Source organism: Mangifera indica, chromosome 7, assembly GCF_011075055.1.
Source record: "Mangifera indica cultivar Alphonso chromosome 7, CATAS_Mindica_2.1, whole genome shotgun sequence".
In the NCBI taxonomy this organism is placed as follows: domain Eukaryota; kingdom Viridiplantae; phylum Streptophyta; class Magnoliopsida; order Sapindales; family Anacardiaceae; genus Mangifera; species Mangifera indica.
In genome coordinates this window covers 11,530,485-11,550,411 of record NC_058143.1, presented here as the reverse complement: position 1 = coordinate 11,550,411, position 19,927 = coordinate 11,530,485, and the positions used below count along the sequence as shown (strand labels likewise).

The 19,927-nt window shown below is 29.7% G+C and overlaps 1 protein-coding gene and 1 long non-coding RNA gene across 2 annotated transcripts; both read left to right on the top strand.

Moving 5' to 3' along the window:
• The first annotated feature begins 12,878 nt into the window (after positions 1-12,878).
• Positions 12,879-19,432, top strand: LOC123220964 (protein PELOTA 1). Its single transcript, XM_044643599.1, has 16 exons — positions 12,879-13,070; positions 13,167-13,249; positions 14,867-14,942; positions 15,097-15,171; positions 15,253-15,309; positions 16,505-16,550; positions 16,886-16,961; positions 17,108-17,183; positions 17,286-17,318; positions 17,440-17,508; positions 17,675-17,781; positions 18,016-18,088; positions 18,174-18,212; positions 18,325-18,419; positions 18,771-18,877; positions 19,156-19,432. The coding sequence occupies exons 1-16, from the start codon at positions 13,020-13,022 to the stop codon at positions 19,227-19,229; spliced, it is 1,137 nt and encodes a 378-aa protein (XP_044499534.1). The 5' UTR covers positions 12,879-13,019; the 3' UTR covers positions 19,230-19,432.
• On the top strand, positions 15,316-16,295 carry LOC123220965. The gene is made up of 2 exons (XR_006503187.1): positions 15,316-15,864; positions 15,996-16,295. It is a non-coding gene; the product is annotated as an uncharacterized LOC123220965 (long non-coding RNA).
• Positions 19,433-19,927: the final 495 nt, after the last annotated feature.

Here is a 19,927-nt window from a genome sequence, read left to right as displayed (position 1 = left end):
TCTTTGTTTGATATATACAATCAAAAATATTAAAAAATTAGTTTCTTCTATCAAAAAAATCTAAAGGTTCAATTTCATAAATAAAAAATATATAGTTTGATATATACATAAAAAGAGTTAATAATATATTAATAAGTTATAAATATAAATACTTGAAAGTGAAGAGTTTAGCAATCTCACCTGAATACTCCAATCGTTACAATCCTTCATATGTCAAAGAAAAATCTTCATCAAACTTTTAGTAAAGAGAGTAAGAACTATAAGTAGTGCTCTTTAAAATATGATTAGTTGTATGTTGTGTACTTTTATATATAAGGAAGGCCAAAGGACTATTTCCCACCCAAAGTATGCTGCAATTTCAAGTTTCCATCTTTTATCTTTGATAATACTAAATACTCACCTATGAGTAGTTAAAATTAATGGAACCCTAACCCCTTAAAATTTTATCTCTTTTTGGCCCCCTAAACTTTAAAAACTAAAAGTTTTTCCTAGCCTAAGTTTTAAAAAATGACAGTTTCACCTTAGGATTTCGTTTTGAAATCTCTGACGAAATCTACGACTCTATTGCCGACTGTCTTTCCCTCCCGAAGCATCCTCTCCTTCCGGCGGTCTCTTTCCTCCCATTTGGACATCCGATCGACATCAGAGAAGCCGTGGAATACGAAAAAGATAGCTTTGTCTTCATCTTCGTTTGGGAAGACGAAACCGATGAAGTTTTTCGTCTTCCATGACTTCTCCAATGTCGATTGGACGTCCAAATGGAAGGAAGAGACTGTCGGAGGGAGAGGTTGCTGACAATGGAGCTGGAGATTTCAAAACAAAACCTTAGGGTGAAACTGTCATTTTTTAAAACTTAGGTTAGAGGAAACTTTTAGTTTTTAAAGTTTACGGGGCAAAAATAGATTATATTTTAGTTTATTTTTAATATTATAAAGAAAATAACGATTTTACTTTTATCACCGTTAATTTTAACTGTTCATGAGTGGATATTTGATATTATCAAAGATAAATGATAGAAACTTAAGATTGCAGCATACCTTGGGTGGGAAATAGTCCTTTGGCCTATGAGGAATCCTTATGGATGATACTTACAAAAAATAAAATAAAATTCTTTCTTTGCTTAAATAATTGATAAAGTTCATTCATGCAAGTATCAAGAATATAATAAACATAATGTTAAATGTGTGGTGGAAATGAATGCTTTAAATGATTTGATGGCTTCCCACATGTGAATATAATTATCCCACCCAGCAAAGAAATGAACTATTTGGGCTGGCAATATTGACTTTCGGTGGCCTACATTGAATATAGGGCTGGATTCGAGCCGAGCCGAGCTCGGCTCGCAGCCAGCTCGGGCTCAGTTCGGTTTATTTGTGGGCGGCTTGAGTTCGACTCGGCTCAGCTCGAGTTTGGCTCGTTTTTGGTTTGGCTCGGTTCGGCTCATTTTTTATTATCAAAACGATATCGTTTTTAATATATATGGACCAAAACGACATCGTTTTATATAAAAAAATTTTTTAAAAATCTACCGAGCCAACCCAAGCCAGCTCGAGCTCGATCGAGTCGAGCAGAGTCCGACTCGTTTCGGGCTCAAACCAAGCTGAGCCGAGCTTGAGCTCGAGCTGGCTCGGCTCGAGTCCAGCCCTAATTAAATAGCCTTGGAAAATTACTTTACCTCATCGATTTGAGGGGCCACAAGAGTTTCTATAACTACACCTGTCTCTTTATTTGTAACATACACACAACTAATAACATTTTCATTCAAGCCTCCCAAGTTCTGCTTTTCATTTTGATTCGTCTTACATCAACTTCATTTATCTTCTTCTTCTAAAAGTTTAATTTAATTATAACTTCTTTTACTCATAATTTTTTATCATATTTCTAATATGTTATTAGTAAGATCAATTAATGTATATTTTAATATTAGTTATTTTTCAATTGTATTATTATTTTGTTTGTATATTACAAATACAAATATCTCAATTATGATATTATCTTATTTATAAAATACAAACTATTAATGTTTTAATTATTTTTATCTTCTATTTAATTTTTCATTTATAATTATATTATATTTGCAATCCAAAGTTTGTAAAATCATAATTTGAACCTGAAGTCTTGAATATCACGAATCTAAACCCGAAGTCCTGAATATCATTTGTAATATGAAGTTTATAAAATCATGAATTTGGATTTAAAGTCATGAATATAATTTATAACTTGAAGTTTACAAAACCATAAATCTGGGTCAGAATTCTTGAATATTATTTGAATATTTATTTTTATTATAATAATTGTATCCGATTTACAACCTGAAGTTTGTAAAATCGTGAGAATGAATATATATATATATATATATATATATATATACACACACACATATATGGGCTTGAAGTCCCAAATTTTATCAAAATATTTATTTTATATTAACTATATCACATTCACAACCTGAAGTTTGCATAAATTATGAAAAATATAGATTTGAAGTCCAAAATATAATTAGAACTAAAGTTTACGTGTTATAATATTCTGGATACTAATTACAAAACCAGAAGTTTTGAAAAATAGGATAATATATGAACTTGAAGTTTCAAAAATTAATCTCAATATTTCATTTACAAAACCAACTATTTTCTAAATATAGGATAATATCTAAACCTAAAGTTTCAAAAATTAATTCATATATATTGTTTACAAAACTAGAAGTTTTGTACATATGACAATATTTGAATTTGAAGTTCCTAAAATTGGATGGATAATATTAAATGAGTTTTTACATGATTCTCTATATAGAATTTATGAACCTTGACAAAGTGATTAAATAAAATGTCTCAGAAGGATAAATCCAAGGTTATTATTTTACTGGCATCACATCCCTAAGGAGTTGTAAGCCAAATATATGGATATAATGATAAATCCACTAGATTCGTTGAGAAATGTAAAAGATAAATTTGAATATCAAATTCAATAATACTCTCAATGACTTTATAATTTAGTACAACTCTACGATATTCAGAATTTTTTCCTGATTGAGATAATATAAAAGAGAAAATATTCTCCACATTTTTATTTTTTTATATATTATACTCTTGTAATAGCAATATTGGGAAAAGAAATTTTGAGTTAATTTTTCTCGTTAATAAAAAATCATCAAACTCGCCCAATTAGTATTGCATTGTTCCTTGAAGTAAACGCAATTACTAGAAGTAGTTATTATGAGTGTAAATAAACTCCTGGATGAAATAATTTTCAATCTAAAGATGGTTATAATAGAAAATCTCAGTCATACCATCAAAAGTGGACTAAGACTATAACAAAATAAATAATAATGCAGAGTAAACCATAAAATAATAGGTGTGATTGTAAATATCATTGGTTGTATACCTATAGTACATATGAACATTGTGTGAATCTATATTAAGCATCCATAAGAATTAAATTTTTGATGATTTAGATCATACTGATCTAATGAATCTTTATGTTTCAAACTTCTTTCAAGAATAAAAATATGGGTCACTTGAATAGTGACATGAATGTCCAAGATTTTTATAATTAAAATTCATCATATATAATTATTTTAAAGTCATGAATATTATTTTGTATTTTATTATCATATTCTCATTTCTTTCAATATTTTATATACGTTATAATTAATATAATTTTTAAATGAAAAGATATGAACTTCAAAATTAAAGCGTTGACTTCAAAAGCTGATGATGGAGATATTTGTTTGATGGATAGTACAACAAAACATACAATTCTCAAGGAAAATAAATTTTGTTTAATTTTAGCACCAATTAAAGCTAAAATAAACACTATATCAAAATCAATAAATTTGATTGAGTGCTCCAGAAGAGCCATAATTTTATTAAAAAATGGGTCCAAATTATGCATCAACAATGTATTATATTCAAGTAAATTCATAAGAAATCTGCTTAGTTTTAAAGATATAAGAAATAATGGTTATCACATTGAAATCATGAGTAAAATAGTACAGAATTTATCTATATAACTATTAATGTCTTCAAAATAAGGCTTATACTTGAAAAATTATTTGTTTTATCATCTGGATTATATTATACAACATAAAGACAATTGAAACCTACACAGTATCAAATCAAAACTTCCACGATCCAAAAGTCTTTATGCTTTGGCATGACCATTTAGGCATCCAGCATCTACAATAATACATAGGATTATTGAAAATTTACATTGATATGCATTAAAAAATCACAAAATTTTATTGTTCAGTGAAAAATTCTACACTGTTCGTACCTAAGGCAAATTGATAATTAAACAATCTCCCTCCAAAATTAGAGTTGAATCTCCATCATTCCTACAAAAGATTCTAGGGGCCATATGTGGACTCATTCGTTCACCAAGTGGGTTATTTCATTATTTTATGGTCTTAATTAATGCATCTACACAATAGTCTCATATTTGTTTATTGTCAATTCGAAATGTTGCAATTGCTAAACTGTCAACACATATTATCTAAGTAAAGACACAATTCACAGATTATTTGATTAGGTTAATACGGTTAGATCATACTGGTAAATTTACATCTAAGGTATTTAATGATTATTGCATGTCTATAGGGATTGATCTTGAAATCCAGTCCCACATTTCTACACTTAGAGTGGATTAGTTGAGTTTCTCATTAAACAACTCCAAGTAATTGCATCTACCTTATTATTAAGAACTCAATTACCAACTTTTATGTTGGGATATGCGATATTACATGTTGTAGTGTTAATTCGCTTGTAACTTTGTCTTATCATCAATATTCTCCCTTACAATTGGTTCTTGGTTACCAATATAATATACCTCATTTGAGGATATTTAGTTGTATTGTATATGTCCCTACTCATATCCTCAACGCACAAAAATGGGACCTGAATGTCGTTTGAGAATTTATGTTAGATATAATTTATCATCCATTATTAGATATCTAGAACCATTAATAGGTGATCTTTTTATCACATAATTTACAGATTGTTACTTTGATGAGACAACATTCCCATCTTTAGAAAAAAAGAAAACGCCTCCTAAAGTTAGACATAAACTTACTTGGTATGTACCTATCATGTTTCATCTAGATCCTTACACATCCTAAAGTGAAATTGAAGTACAGAAAAAGTACGTTTACAAATTATTATTAACCAAATGTCTGATGTATTTATAAATATAAAAAAAGTGACAAGATCACATGTACCAGTTGTCAATGTACTAGTAAGAATTAATGTGACTACTGAATAGTCTATTCGAACCGTGACTGATTAATCTACTACATACTAGAAGTGTGATAGACATGTTGGATCAAAGTACACTGTTATTTGAAAAAGAAAGGCAAATAATAAAAAAGACCCAACTTTCATTTATCTTATGGAAGTTATTGAACATATACAATTAGTATTTTGTTTTATTTTAAAAACAAACCTTCAATTAAAAATTTTAGAAGTTTAATCATTGCAATAATAAAGTCTAAAAGTTTGATAAAAAAATTTAAAAGTTTAATCTTTTCAAAAATAAATAAATAAATAAATAAATAAATAAATATATATATATATATATATATATATATATATATAACAACATTTGTACAAATCAAATTATCATATTTTCTCAATTTAAGGGAATGAATTTGTTTTTTCTTATTAAATAGACCAAACTTTTAAATTTTTTTAATTGAAATGACCAAACTTTTATATTTTTCTATTTGAGAGATTAAATTTTTATTATTGTCTATCAAAATTATCAAACCACTCACCTAGCTTTTAAAACAAAACAAATAATATAAATTGTTGTGTTTGTACGATATCTTTCATAAAAATTACTAAAAGGTTAATTTTTTCTGTAAAAAAATTTTAAAATTTGATTCTTTTAATAGAAAAAATATGAGACTTCGGTTGCTTTAACAGAAAAAAAAATGATATAGTTCAATATTCATAAAAAAAATTAGTGATATATAAACAATTTACAAATACAAATACCTGAAAGTGGAGATTTTTTGCGATTTCACTTGAATGTTTCCATGGTTGAGGTTCTCATGTGCCAAATAAAGGTCATAACCAAACTTGTAGTTAATAGAATAATAACTAGGTGTTGTATCCTCTTAAATTTGATAAGCTATGTGTTGTGTGCTCTTATATATAAGGACTTATTTTATCCTTGTACATGAAGATGAAGAAGAGTATTGTTACTTTGCTTAAACAATTGATAAAGCTCAGTTGTATAAATAGTGAGAATAAAACAAAGATAAATTTCGTTCTTATTTTATTATGATACAAGTATAATAATAAAGTAATAATAGAGATAAAAGATAATTGATAACTTATAATTAAATGAATTATAAATAAATAGTTATATGAATTTACCTAATAGAGATTATGTTGGACACTTGTATAAATAGTTAGACAAATCTCATATCAATAAGGTATGAAAGAGATATTGGGTATGTATATATATCTCACATTATTTAGGGATGTTAAAATAAGACCAATTTATTAATTCGTAAACTCTTAAACTGTCAAAAAAAGTTTTAAGTTGCAAAATCTAAAAGCTTGTACTACAATTAATTATGTGTTTTAAAGCATATAATGTTTTAATAGTAAGTCGACATGTTCAATCTTTGATAAAGATAACGCTCAACATCACATATTCATTGGGAAAAGTGTTATAACTTATTTTCCATGTTTGTGAACAGAAAACACAAACTCAAATAAATCAGACTTGGTAGATGAATAATGTGTTTATATGTTAAGGACCCTAACTGATTCTAATTATTAAAAGCAAAATAATACAATATTAGTATAATAGGATTGAAATAATATATATGATAAAAGATGATGAAAACATTATAAAAATAAAAGATGTTTAATTATTTATAATCAAACGAAGTAAAAATAAATAATTTTTTGAATTTACCCAAAACTAGGTTTCATTGTAACATCTTAACACAAATCTTATATTGACAATATACGAGAGAAATGTTTGGTATGTATGACGTATCTCATATCGCTTAGAAATATTAATACAAAACTAATTTAATTGTCTATGAACTTCTAAATTGTCAAAACAATTTTTAGGTTATAAAAACCAAAAGTAAAGTTGTATTATGTTCAAAATAGACTTTATATATATATATATATATATATATATATATATATATATATATATATATATGCATAATCTTGTATAAAGATAAAGTTAAACAACACATTTATTGGGAAATATGTTATAATTTATATTTATGAGAGAGGGAACATAAAAATCATAAGTAAATTAATAATATATTTATATATTAAGATTATTATCTTAATTGTTTATGAGTTTGAAATCTTTATAATCGTGTTTTATAGATAAAATGATTATCAATTCGAATTGTAAATCTCAAAATAGTAGAATAATAATACAATATGATTGAAAGTGTAAATATAATCATTTTTTGAGTTATAATTATAAATTTTGGTAGTAATATTCTCACAAAGAACACATGCTTATTGGCAACACAACTTTTTATGTATCACAAATAATCATGTTGACGATAAAAATAAATAAATCATAAACAAAGAGACAAAATGAGGAAGGTCCGAATCATGTCCGTCTCACAATTTATTTATATTTAAATAGTAAAGAATACAAAATTAGAGGAAGATAAAGTGATGGACAAAAGAAAGAATGAGTTAAAAGTGAAAGAAACAAGATACAAAGAGCTTGAAAATAATAATGAAGCAAAGAATAATTTGGTTGTTGGAAGATATGTTTCCATTTCCGTTATATATTTAAAAGAAATGAAAAGGGTGGGGCATGGTTGTCTCCTTGTCCTATTTAGTCTTTTCATTTCCATCAAATTTATCAATAGCCACAAGTGGGGACTCTTATCGCTTGCTTTATTTGTTTAATATTTTATCATACAACCATTAAGAACAAATTTAGTTTTATAGTTTTCAATGAATGAAACCATATGCATTTAAAAAAAAAATTCACAATGAATTTGCCATCCATTATTCATTAACAATGTTTTTAAAATCGGATCGATAATTAAATTAATTATTTTACTAGTTTACAGTTTAATCGATTCATGACATCAAGAGAAAGTTTCCTTCCTTGATGAGCACATATATAGAATTCAATCATATGAACACTGGATCAAAAGCTATGCTTTAAATTTTACTTTAAAATAGGAATAAAAGATATTAGATATGGCTAAGATGACACTTGAAAATGGGACTAGGAATGGGCATTCTAAGGCTAGTGGGCAATAAGATTGGTTGGCTAGTGTGTTCTTGAGTATACATGCATAAGAATGCTAGCTAATGAAATCTCAACTATCTTTATGACAAACAATGATTAAGCAAATCTATATATTTAGACAAGGATATATGTGTGAATTAAACATTTATCGGCCTCAACTTATATAAATCCCTCATATTGGGAGTTTAGGCTTTCTATCATTAACATTCTTCTTAGACAATTGACCATCAGTTGAAAGCAGCTTTATATGCGAGAGAACCTGCTTGGTCTACAATGGAACTTTATCCGGAAGTTGGCTTCTAAGGTGATGGAGGCCTTATGACACGCCAATTATTAGACAATCTACAATAGATGATAAGCAATTTTTTTCTCAAACGAAGCATACATAAGAAATTGCATGAGTGCAAATATGTTGACAAGAGAAAATGCAATAGTATACATGATAGTGGTGGCCTAATGTGGCTTTTCCGAACTAACTGTGAGCAATATTGTTATTGTTAATGCAATCATTATTGTAGCCAACGAAAGAAAGAGTAAGGTAAAGTATATTGAGAGTTTGTCAAAAAGTACGTCATGGCATTCTTTATACTAATAAGGCAATGTGAGGATGGACAAGAACATTACAATCGAGATCAAGGAGCAAGCCAAAGCAATAATGTCCATGACTATGAAAACCACAAAAAGAATGCTTTTAAGGAAAATTGGATACTTTTCTTCATTGGAACCTCTAGGCATAGTGTCACTATATCTTATCATGCACACTTAAACTGAATTGTACTATATGGCTAATGTTTCTTAATGCTATTTGCATGATGTATTTCATAGGTATTTATCTCTCATATAGTCCTATTGCTTTCAAATATCTTCCCACTTACACACAAAGCTAATGATTATCTAAGTGTACATCATTTTTCTTAACTTCCACTAGGTCTGTGCCACCTCTCAAACAGTCGAAAACCTTAACTTTAGCTATTTGTTGTAACTTGCCTTGCTAAACCCTTTCCTTTCTCTTTCTTTTCTTTTCCCCTTTTCAAACATAACTTAGGGGTGAAAAAAAATCATTTCCTTACTTTACTAGAGATATAGGGTTGTTTAACACCCTAATCACCCCATGCTCCTCACATAAGCCTTGCACGGACGTGTATTCTATTAGGGATGGGCATCCCTCTAATTTTTTATTACGATCAACCTTGCATTGACCAACGCTGACCCTATAACCAAAGACAGTCGTTCTTTCACTTAACACAATCATTCACTTTTGAGAAAGCCACACACAGACATATGTCTCATACCATATGACTATATGAAATCTATCCTTAGAACAAATGCGCAATTGCTCTTGTAAAGTTTTTTTTTTTTTTTCTACAAGAGGATACATAGGTGTGTGGCTATTTCACACAATCATGTATCACAAACTGTGATGTTCTAATCTACTAGTTTAACACTTTTCTAGCATTATTCCAAAAAACCAAACATACAAATCTAATCCAGACTTGTTTCTAAACATTCTAAGCAAATTATTCCTAACCAAAAACATATGTACATGCTCAAGTGCTCAAGTTTTTAGATCATGATCATATCATCACAATTTTGCAGCTTTTCTTAGTCAATCATGTTTATCATATAAACACATTGCTTATAATCATCTTAATCATAATAAATAGCATGAAAATCATTAGAACCATTAAAACATTCAATATCAATGAAATTCTAAACCTATAGTTCATACTTATCATCAATCAATTCAACTCATGAACTGAAAACACCATGCTTACCTATCCTCTGAAGATTTGCTAAAACTTGGTGTGGTTGTAGCGATTCCAATGATCCAATGCCCCTCTTTGATGTCCAAGGCTCTCAACTTCTCCTTTCTTTCTCTTTGTTTGGCTATTAAAAAAAGATATGGATGCAAAAAAATGCATATCAAGCCTTGCACATTTTTTTATTTTACCTATCAAACACAATACATGGGTGTGTGTTTTCTACACACAGGCATGCGTGGTATGACTCATTAAAGGTAGGTTTCAAAATTGTTGCGAAATTGATCTTATCCACAAATTTAGATTTGGTGAAAACATATAGTGGTGTGCTCTTGCACACATGGGTGTGTGTCTTTCTTTACTTAGTCATTTTTGCATGCTCAATGTGAAATGACTTTTTTGTCTTCCAAGGCATAAATGAGTGTCATCCCTATGGGACCGTCCTTACTAAAATCTCATCACAAATCACAATTAAATACAAAGAAAATACTAAAATACTCTTTGGCTTACCTATGACTATCACACACCTTAAGTCAAAGCCACTACATTATGGTATACTGAATTTAAGGCTTCTCATAATTTCCTAGATACACTAAGTACCCTATTTTTTGCTAAGTTGTATGAAGGCCTTCAACAACTCACAATAAATGGTGGTGTCTCTCTCCTTATCACCCATACAGGACCATTAAGTCTCCTTCCTTTACTTTGTATGATGTGTTAAAAAAAATTATCATCTATGATAACAATTGTATATTTTTATCTTATATAAATATTTCTTTTTTAACATGCTACTTCATCTTCTTGTCAAAATTTTGTCATTAAATAAAGGCCAAAAGACTTATTCCCACCCAAGGTATAATGAAATCCTAAACTCTCACCCTTCAACTTTTAAAAACCCAAACACCCACTCATAAATAAATTTCTGTTAAAAATCTCAATTAGGATTAGAGGTAAAATTGTTATTTACTAAAAAAATTAAAATTCTATCACATTTTCCTTCCTAGGTTTAGAAATCTTATAATTTTTTCCTAACCCAAGTTTGAAAACTGCAAATACCCCCTGGGGTTTGTTACTCTCCTTTCCAACACCGATTTGCTATCAACCGTCCTCCCTCTTGCCTTATTTGTTCCTCTAATCACTCTTTCTTCCCTCTTTGACCGTTTTCGATCAAGACAAAGTTGTGTCATCTTCGTCTAAGACAAAGATGATTGTCAGATAAGGAAGAGAGAGTGACCAAAGGGAGAGACAGGACGGAAGGGAGGACGACTAACGGCTAAAGACAATAAATTAACGCCAAAGAGAAGAAAAACAAACTCTAAGAGGGTATTTGTTAGTTTTCAAACTTTGAGCTGAGAGAAAATTATAAAATTTCTAAACTTGAAAAGAAAAATGTGATAAAACTTTAATTTTTTAAATTTTTAATAAATAATAATTTTACTCCTAACCCTAACTGAGATTTTTAACTTAAATTTGTTTTTGAGTGGATATTTAGGTTTTTAAAAATTAAAGAATGGAAATTTGAAATTTTACTATGCTTTGAGTAGGAATAAGTCTTTTGGCCTCAAATAAATAAAAATCTATTTAAATACATGTTGTTGCCCATCCATTTAAAAGACTCTCTTCATGATTTATTGAGTTTACCACACTATTTTTTTTAATGTAATAAAAATTTAAGGACAAAATTTCCATATTAAAAATTTTAATCGGCTAACGATTTACACTAGTTACAAAACATTAAATTTATTAATTTTTTGATCAATTTAAAGAACAAAAAAATTGGAAGTGTGGCCCAACACACTTCCAATTCAAATACTGTCAAAATAGGCTAGCTTGACAGTATTTGAAAATTTATAGGGTTGTTTGGTTACCCTTTTTATTCTTTAGAGTTGTTTATTTAATTGTTAAATAATATAAAAAGTAATTTCATTATTAATTATATGTTAGATATTTAAATATTATTAAAGTAATTTTGGTTTTTTATTATTCTATTTTTATTATATTTTTAAGATAAAAATACTCTCATTTCCAATTAATACATTAAGTAATATAGAAAATATTTTATAATAATCATAAAAAATATTTAAGTAAAAAAATACTTAGTATTTTTATCAAACTCTTTTCTAAGTTAATTAGATGTAGCTTGGTGTGATGATTAAAACTCATCCACCACTAACAAATAACTTTATTCAATCTTTTTTAAAATTCTTTTCTTTCTTAAAAATTCATGATTTATAAATGGTTATGAAAAACCCACAAAAAATTCAAATGGATTTCAATCTCTATAACACCTCCTCGTCACAAAAGCTTATCTTTCTTAACAACCTCAGCTTTGTGGCTCAATCCCTAATAGTGGTGATGATGAAATTCAGTGATGACTAAGGTTTTAGGGGAATAGATGTAAGTTTTTAAAAGATTAAATAATCATATTAAAATTTTTTGAGTTTGATCGGTAAAAGAGTTTATTTTTATGATTTTTAAAATTTATGGGTAGTAAAATTATTTATTCACATTTATGTCATTATTTTTTAAAATAATTTATTTTAAATAAAAAATATTTATTTATATCATTTAGCTATTGAAAAATGTTTTTGGGTCTGACCTTCAAGGAAAAAGTGTAATTTACTCATTTTTTTAACATGTTATTCAACTTTTTTTTTTAAATATTTTTATTATTATAGTGTTAATTAATTATATTATGGAAATATATAAAATAAAAAATAATTTTAAAAAAATATTATTAACACTTAAGCAAACTTTTGGGTAAAAACATTTGACTTTTTACTGTTTTAACGACATTTTTCTTCTCTGAAAACCCCTCAAATATTTATATGTCAGTTCAGTCCATTATCTTCAATTTCATTCCAAATGGGGCCCGGATTCCTCCTCTCTCTCGGATTTCCCAGTTCTCTCATATAATAGTACCACTAACAATAACTCAAGAAACAAAAAACAGGCACGCAAACAAAAAACATAAACAGAACCAAATAAAGAAGCGAAGCACAAATGAGAATCGTACGCAGAGATTTAGTACCCAATGGACCTGGAAGCGTCAAGGTAAAATCTACAAAACCCAATTCAATTTCGTGCTTACTCATGCTGTATCGTGTTGTAACATTGAATTTGATATATGGGTGATTGCGCCTTTTCCAGATGGTTCCAGTGGATTCAGATGATCTTTGGTTTGCGTATAATCTCATAGCTCCTGGCGACTCCGTCATGGCTGTAACTGTTAGGTAGTGATTTTTCTTTGTTTAAAGATCTTTTATGTGTTTTCAGGCTTTTTATGCTTAGTTATAATGGGTCAATTTCAAAAGCAGATCCTTTTTCTTGTGAAAAACTGGTATTTTTGATATCATATATAAGGTTGCGTTTCAGGAGGTAGGTTCTCAGAATGGTACTGGTCCGGTAACGTTACTGGACTGATGTGATAGTTAGAAGTACGATGTTTGGTTCTTGTTCTGGCTTTAATAGGTCAGTTGTAATTCAGCTTTGTTTGCTTTCTGATGGAACCCTGAACTTGCAGCACCTAATTCCTCAACCACCAATTTTATTTTTGGGTAATTCTCAGCACACCAATTTCTCACACACAAAAACATAAAACAGCCAACCCGCATTCACGGTCAAACAATACTCAGGATTGAAGACAAAACATTAATTCACACACACACACACAAGTATGTGTGGATATATATACATATATATGTATTTATTTATGTATAATCAACGAGAGTTCCTATGTTTACACAGTCCACTCTAGATGATTAATATCAACAGCAGAAGCTAACAACCAACTAAAGTCCGGGAAATCAAGGAGCTGGAACTTCTCAATCAGCTCAGTGCTTCCCAATCCCTTCTTAATTTATTCCTGCCTTTCCCCCTTCTTCCACCCCATAGGTCTCCTCCGCCCCCACCCCCCTATTGTTAGAATCCCTCCCTCGGCCACATTCCTTTACTGGTCCATTTGTCTGGTGTTGGAACCACATCTCCTTGTGTACACTTTCCAAACCAAGGTCCTATCACTTTCTGAAAGCAATAGGAAATTTGATTTGACATGATAGAATATGTTCCTGAAGGGTAGGGTCATGCTAGGGTACCAACCTAGTAACTTTATTGATTTGGCTATAAGTAGCATGTATTGGTTCTTCTTCAATGTCCATGCTTCAGTGGGTTGAATTATGAATCGACTTTTGTGTGTGTAAAACTGGGAATTTTGACATAATATGATAATGCGTGTGGGTGGAAGGTAGGGTCACAGTATGGTAATGGATCAATAACTTCAACAGACTGATGTTTTTGTTACATATATTATTTTTTGGATCTTTGTAACTATGTTTTAAATAATTTAGTACATAAATATATAGTTTAATATCTTTTATAGTAAGTAGCATATTGCTACATGTAAACGAAATATCAATATAAGTGAACAAAATACTGCCTCTGTGTCATTGCATGCCCTGGACGGTAATTAGAGGCAAAAAGTTGAAACTACAAATTCTTTCATATAGATTGGTGTGACGTAAAACAAAGAAAAGATAATGGATAATGAGAATTGTGAATAGTAAAAAAATTAAGATAAATGACATGATAATCACATTTCAGTATATGAAAGAGCTTGTTTTTATTGTATATGAAATTGAGACTTATTTTTAGTCATTTTGTTTGGTAACTTGAAGGTATTAGGCCCATTTGGTGCCACTTTTTGGATTAGATTATAAAATTCTTTTGATGCAACCTTTTAAATTAAATTACGAAATTTCTTGTCTCAGTGTTAGATCTTTTAACTACCTTTCTGTTTTTGGTTAGTTAATTGAGATAACCAGTTCCTTGGTATTCTTTTCATCTCGTAATAGGAAAGTTTTAAGAGAGGTGGCATCTGGTGGAAGAGATGCTGAACGTGTGAAGCTGAAGCTGGAAATCAAAGTTGAGGTAATACTTTTGTTCAATGGGTTAATTAATGTTTTAGCTATCCCTTTTTTTTTATTTTATATATACAATAGGGTTGCCACATGGATGTAGCATAAATAGAACTTTTATGAATTTGTAATCCATTGTTTGTTTATGATCATTCAATATCCTATAGGCTGCAGATTATGACAAAGAAGGGTCTGTGTTGCGCATTCGAGGAAAGAATATTTTAGAGAATGAATATGTGAAAGTAAGTTTTGCATTGCATTGAACATGGCATAAATAAATTTAAGTTTTTATCTTGTTCTTTGACCTTATCACTTTGCTGCAGATTGGAGCATTCCATACTTTGGAGCTTGAGCTGCAGCGACCTTTTGTGTTAAGAAAGGTGTGATGCCCTTGTTCACTCATTTAAATCCACGACATTTATGTGCTTTAGCTTTCAACTTATGCATGTACCAACTCATTTGGAAAAATCTATGAAATACGTGTCTGCATCTAATTGACCTAATATCCTTCCCTTTACCGAATATTTGGGTAGGTTTAGTTACTGTCTTCTCTTTATGTCATGTCACTGCTTAAACCTTTCATTTTGTTAATACATAATAAAGGCCAATATTTTCAGAGGCCTGTGTTGCAAGGGACCATTTTGTGTCCTTGGTAGTAGAACTAAACTTTCTAGGGAAACAGAACTTGTGTTTCATGAACTCTTATTAGAACAATGTGACACAGATTTGTCACTTTGCCATATAGTCCCTATTATAACAGTGGTCGGATGCAGCAACAAAGTATTAATCACAGCAGGTTTTAGCAAGATTGAGCATAGTGAAGCTTATTCTTGTCAACAGAAGGAACAATTAGTGCCATGTGGAGAGATCTATGATATCAAGAGGGAGGTTGGATTGAGAAAGAGAGATTATGGAAGTGGTATAAAAGAGGCAGGGTAAGTTCCTGCTACCTGAGCCACATATAGTAAAAGCTCAAACTTTTAGTTCTAAGAAAATTCAAGAAATATTTTTCAAAAGGATACAACTGCCAAATGTATATAAGAGTTCTGACCATACTAAAATGTAGATCCAACACCAGAACAAGGCTGAATCTATGAGAGTACAAACAAAGACTGAAGAAATGTAAATTTCTTCAAACCAACAAACAAAGACTGAAGAAATGCGAATGTCTTCAAACCAGGACAGTTCAGCCTACATTTGGACAGTGGAATATATCCTCTGAGCAAAGGGGAACACATTTTCCTCACATATGTTCAACTAATGGATCTCTTGTGACAAAGTCCCCATTTCTTGTGTTTTTGAGGTTTGGATGAGTTGAGTGCCTGGCTTCATACTGTAGTCAAGACTCGTACCTGAGTCAGTGAAACATAGAGGAGAGAAAAACATGAATGACTTGCAAATCTTGGTGCTTCATATTTGTTAAAATATGCATTTTCAAGGAGTTTTTATTTTTAAATTATCTATGGTTGCTTCTCGTCATCTATAATATTAAAAGGGAAAAAAAAAAAAAAAAAAGATTGAGCATCTTTCTATCTACTAACTTTTGCAGCATGCCATTATTCTGTAACTTTTTAGGATCTTTGGGACTCACTGGCTTTGGATGTACTTCATCAGGCATCTGGTATGCTTTCTGAATCTTTCAACTTTTTTAAAGATTCTAAACTATGTGCATTAGAAATTATCTATCATTTTGTTAAGTATATAAGAAATCATCTGTTGGCGTACATTGATGATGGCTCTTCTGAATTTTGGAGTTAAGTCTGCTATTATTTTTAATGTATATAAGAAATCCTCTATTGGTTTAACCAGAATGACCTTGACTGTACACTCCAACTGTATTTGAATTTAAGAAATAATTTCCTAGGGATTGACTTGATTGGTGAACATCTATCAAGTTAGTGTTACTATACGGTTGATTATCTGACTGTCTTTAATACTTGATTCTTTAAATTTCAGATCCTACAGCTAGTGCTGATCTTGCTGTGGTTTTAATGCAAGAAGGATTAGCTCACATCTTGCTTATCGGTAGAAGGTATGTGTAACTTTTTATATGTGTGTGTGTATGTTGTAGTAATACCCCATTTCATTTTTTAGTAATACTTGAAATTCTATTTCTTCTTGTACAATGGTCTCTTTGAAAGTTTAATCACCCTTTCTTCATGTGGTTGATAAAAACAGTATGACAACCACTCGGTCACGGATAGAAACTTCAATTCCTCGCAAGCATGGGCCTGCTATTGCTGGTTATGAGTCGGTACGTGTGTTTTGAGTGGTTTGATAATAATATTATGATAGAAAGTAATAATCTAGCTGTTAAAACTTATAAATTTATCTCCTTGTTGATTGTCTTTTACAGGCTTTGAAGAAGTTTTTTGAGAATGTTCTTCAGGTAAGCTTCACTTCGGTTGTAACACCACAGCTTTCAAGCCCATTTCTGAATACACTTGCCCTTCATACTTGAATTCTTAAGAGCATTTCTGAATTTTCTGATAAATTATAATATGTGTTAGGCTTTCCTGAAACATGTCGATTTCAATGTTGTTCGTTGTGCTGTTATTGCCAGTCCTGGTTTCACAAAGGTCAGTGATTGTTGTCTTATCATTTCTAGTTTGAACTTTGAATAAATACCAAGAATCCTTAAATTATTGAAAGAACTGCTTACTATTTTTGTAAACACAACTTATGGAATCCAAATTTCAAAGATCTCCTTCATGTATTAATGTTTGTTTGTTCTATGCGATTTAGGATCAGTTTCATCGACACCTATTATTAGAGGCAGAAAGGAGACAGTTGAGACCAATTATTGAGAACAAGTCACGCATTGTTCTTGTGCATACAACTTCTGGATACAAGTATGTCTATAATTTTGTTTAAACATACTGAAATCAAATTTCTAAATATTTCAGTTAATGGTCAAATATGAAACTAACATTTCTAATGGAATTTAAATAGACAAATTGCCAGATGTAATAGACCTCACTTTTCATGGATACTACATTACTGCTTTTCATTTTTTATTTTATTTTACAATCTGTCTGTAAGTTCTGTGCTTCATATGATTGTTTGGCATCCAATTTTTGACACAGGCATAGTTTAAGGGAGGTTTTGGATGCTCCAAATGTTATGAACTTGATAAAGGACACTAAAGCAGCACAAGAGGCAAGGATAGAAAAACAATTTATGCTTAACATTTTTAACCGCAGTATGTTGAATTTGCACTAGAATTGATTGTCCTACTTGTCAGGTCCAAGCTCTCAAGGACTTCTACAACATGCTTTCAAATGTCAGTTTCTGTCTTCGAGATCTGTGATATTAATTTACTTTCATATCTTCTCATTCTTTGTTTTTCCTTTTTTCCATTTGCTAAAGAAATCCCTTTTCTTGACATCTTGTAGGATCCAAACCGAGCATGTTATGGACCAAAGCATGTGGAGGTTGCCCATGAGCGAATGGCTATCCAAACACTTCTCATCACAGACGATCTTTTCAGGTTGGTGTATAGGTAACTAGTGGCAGTATACATGATCAAACAACAGCTTTTGAATAATACTACACTTTGGACTCTCACTATACAATGTCTTTTAAAGTAATTAGGTATTTTAAATTAAAGATAATCTAAACATTTAGATCATTTAATCACATTAATATACATCAGTTTATATAGATAAGTTAGTAAAAAAAATAAGTGTAGTATAATAATTTTTTTTTTGGGTGATTTGGCTTAATTCCATTTGTTATAATTTAAAATCAGTGCCAGTGACATTCACAGTAGAAATTCCAGTATCATATCACGCCAAGAACATGTATCTAAGTTGTTAATGTTAATCGAGTTGAATTCCAGGAATTCTGATATAGCAACAAGGCAGAAGTATGTTAATCTGGTCAACTCAGTTAAGGATTCAGGAGGCACTGCTCATGTATTTTCATCCATGCACGTCTCAGGGGAACGTAAGTGTTATCTTCTGTGCTTCGCGTCATTCTCTCTTTCTCTTCAATATCCAATCTTGCATGTCTCACATGGTAATTTGAACAATATTTTTATATGGTTCGTGTAACACAGGCGTTAAGTCAGATTATGTCAAGTAACCAGTTCCTTTATATTTATTTCTTATTATCATATTATCGCCAACTACTTGACTACAGCCAATACTCAACAAAAGATAGGGGCTGAATATAATTTCCTATTATGTCGTTTAATTAGAATTTCCTTATATGTTTGAGTACAGAATTGGGGCAATTGACTGGCGTTGCTGCAATCCTTAGGTTCCCTCTACCAGATTTGGAAGACATTGAGATGTGAGAATTCAACATGTTTTTGTATATATTAGGTTGTTTTCTATATTTGATTTATTTTTGTATTTTACAATTGAATTGAGTTGAATTTAACACAGGATTTGATATATCTCTTACATCTGTAACATTGCATTGAGTGGAATAATATTATTTTACAATAAGACAATACAAAAAGGAAAAAAAAATCTCAGTTGGTTTTTAGTGTAATAATATTATTCTTGGAGCATCTATAATAACAGAAAGACTATGAACTCAAAAAGGATTAAAAATTGTTAATAGGTAAATGTTCTTCCAGATTTGATCAAATAATAAAATATTATTTTGAAGATTTTCAAAAAATGAAGATATCTTTCCAGTTGAATTTTAGGTATTGAAACTTGAAATAAATATGAATAAAAGTTAATTATATAAATATTTTTTAACTTACAATGATTATTATAATATTTAATAACTATTCAGGAAATAGCTATGTCTCTAACTTGGAAAATAACAATCTCATAGCCTGGTGTAATTTAATGAGCAATGTTATATTATATACTTTTTAATATATAATTAAATATATAAATAATATATTATAATATGATAAAATATTATTTTATTTTTAATTTAAAACTATATCATCTAATAATATATCATATATATCTAATTATATAAAATAAAAAGTATATATATATATATATATATATATATATATATATATATATA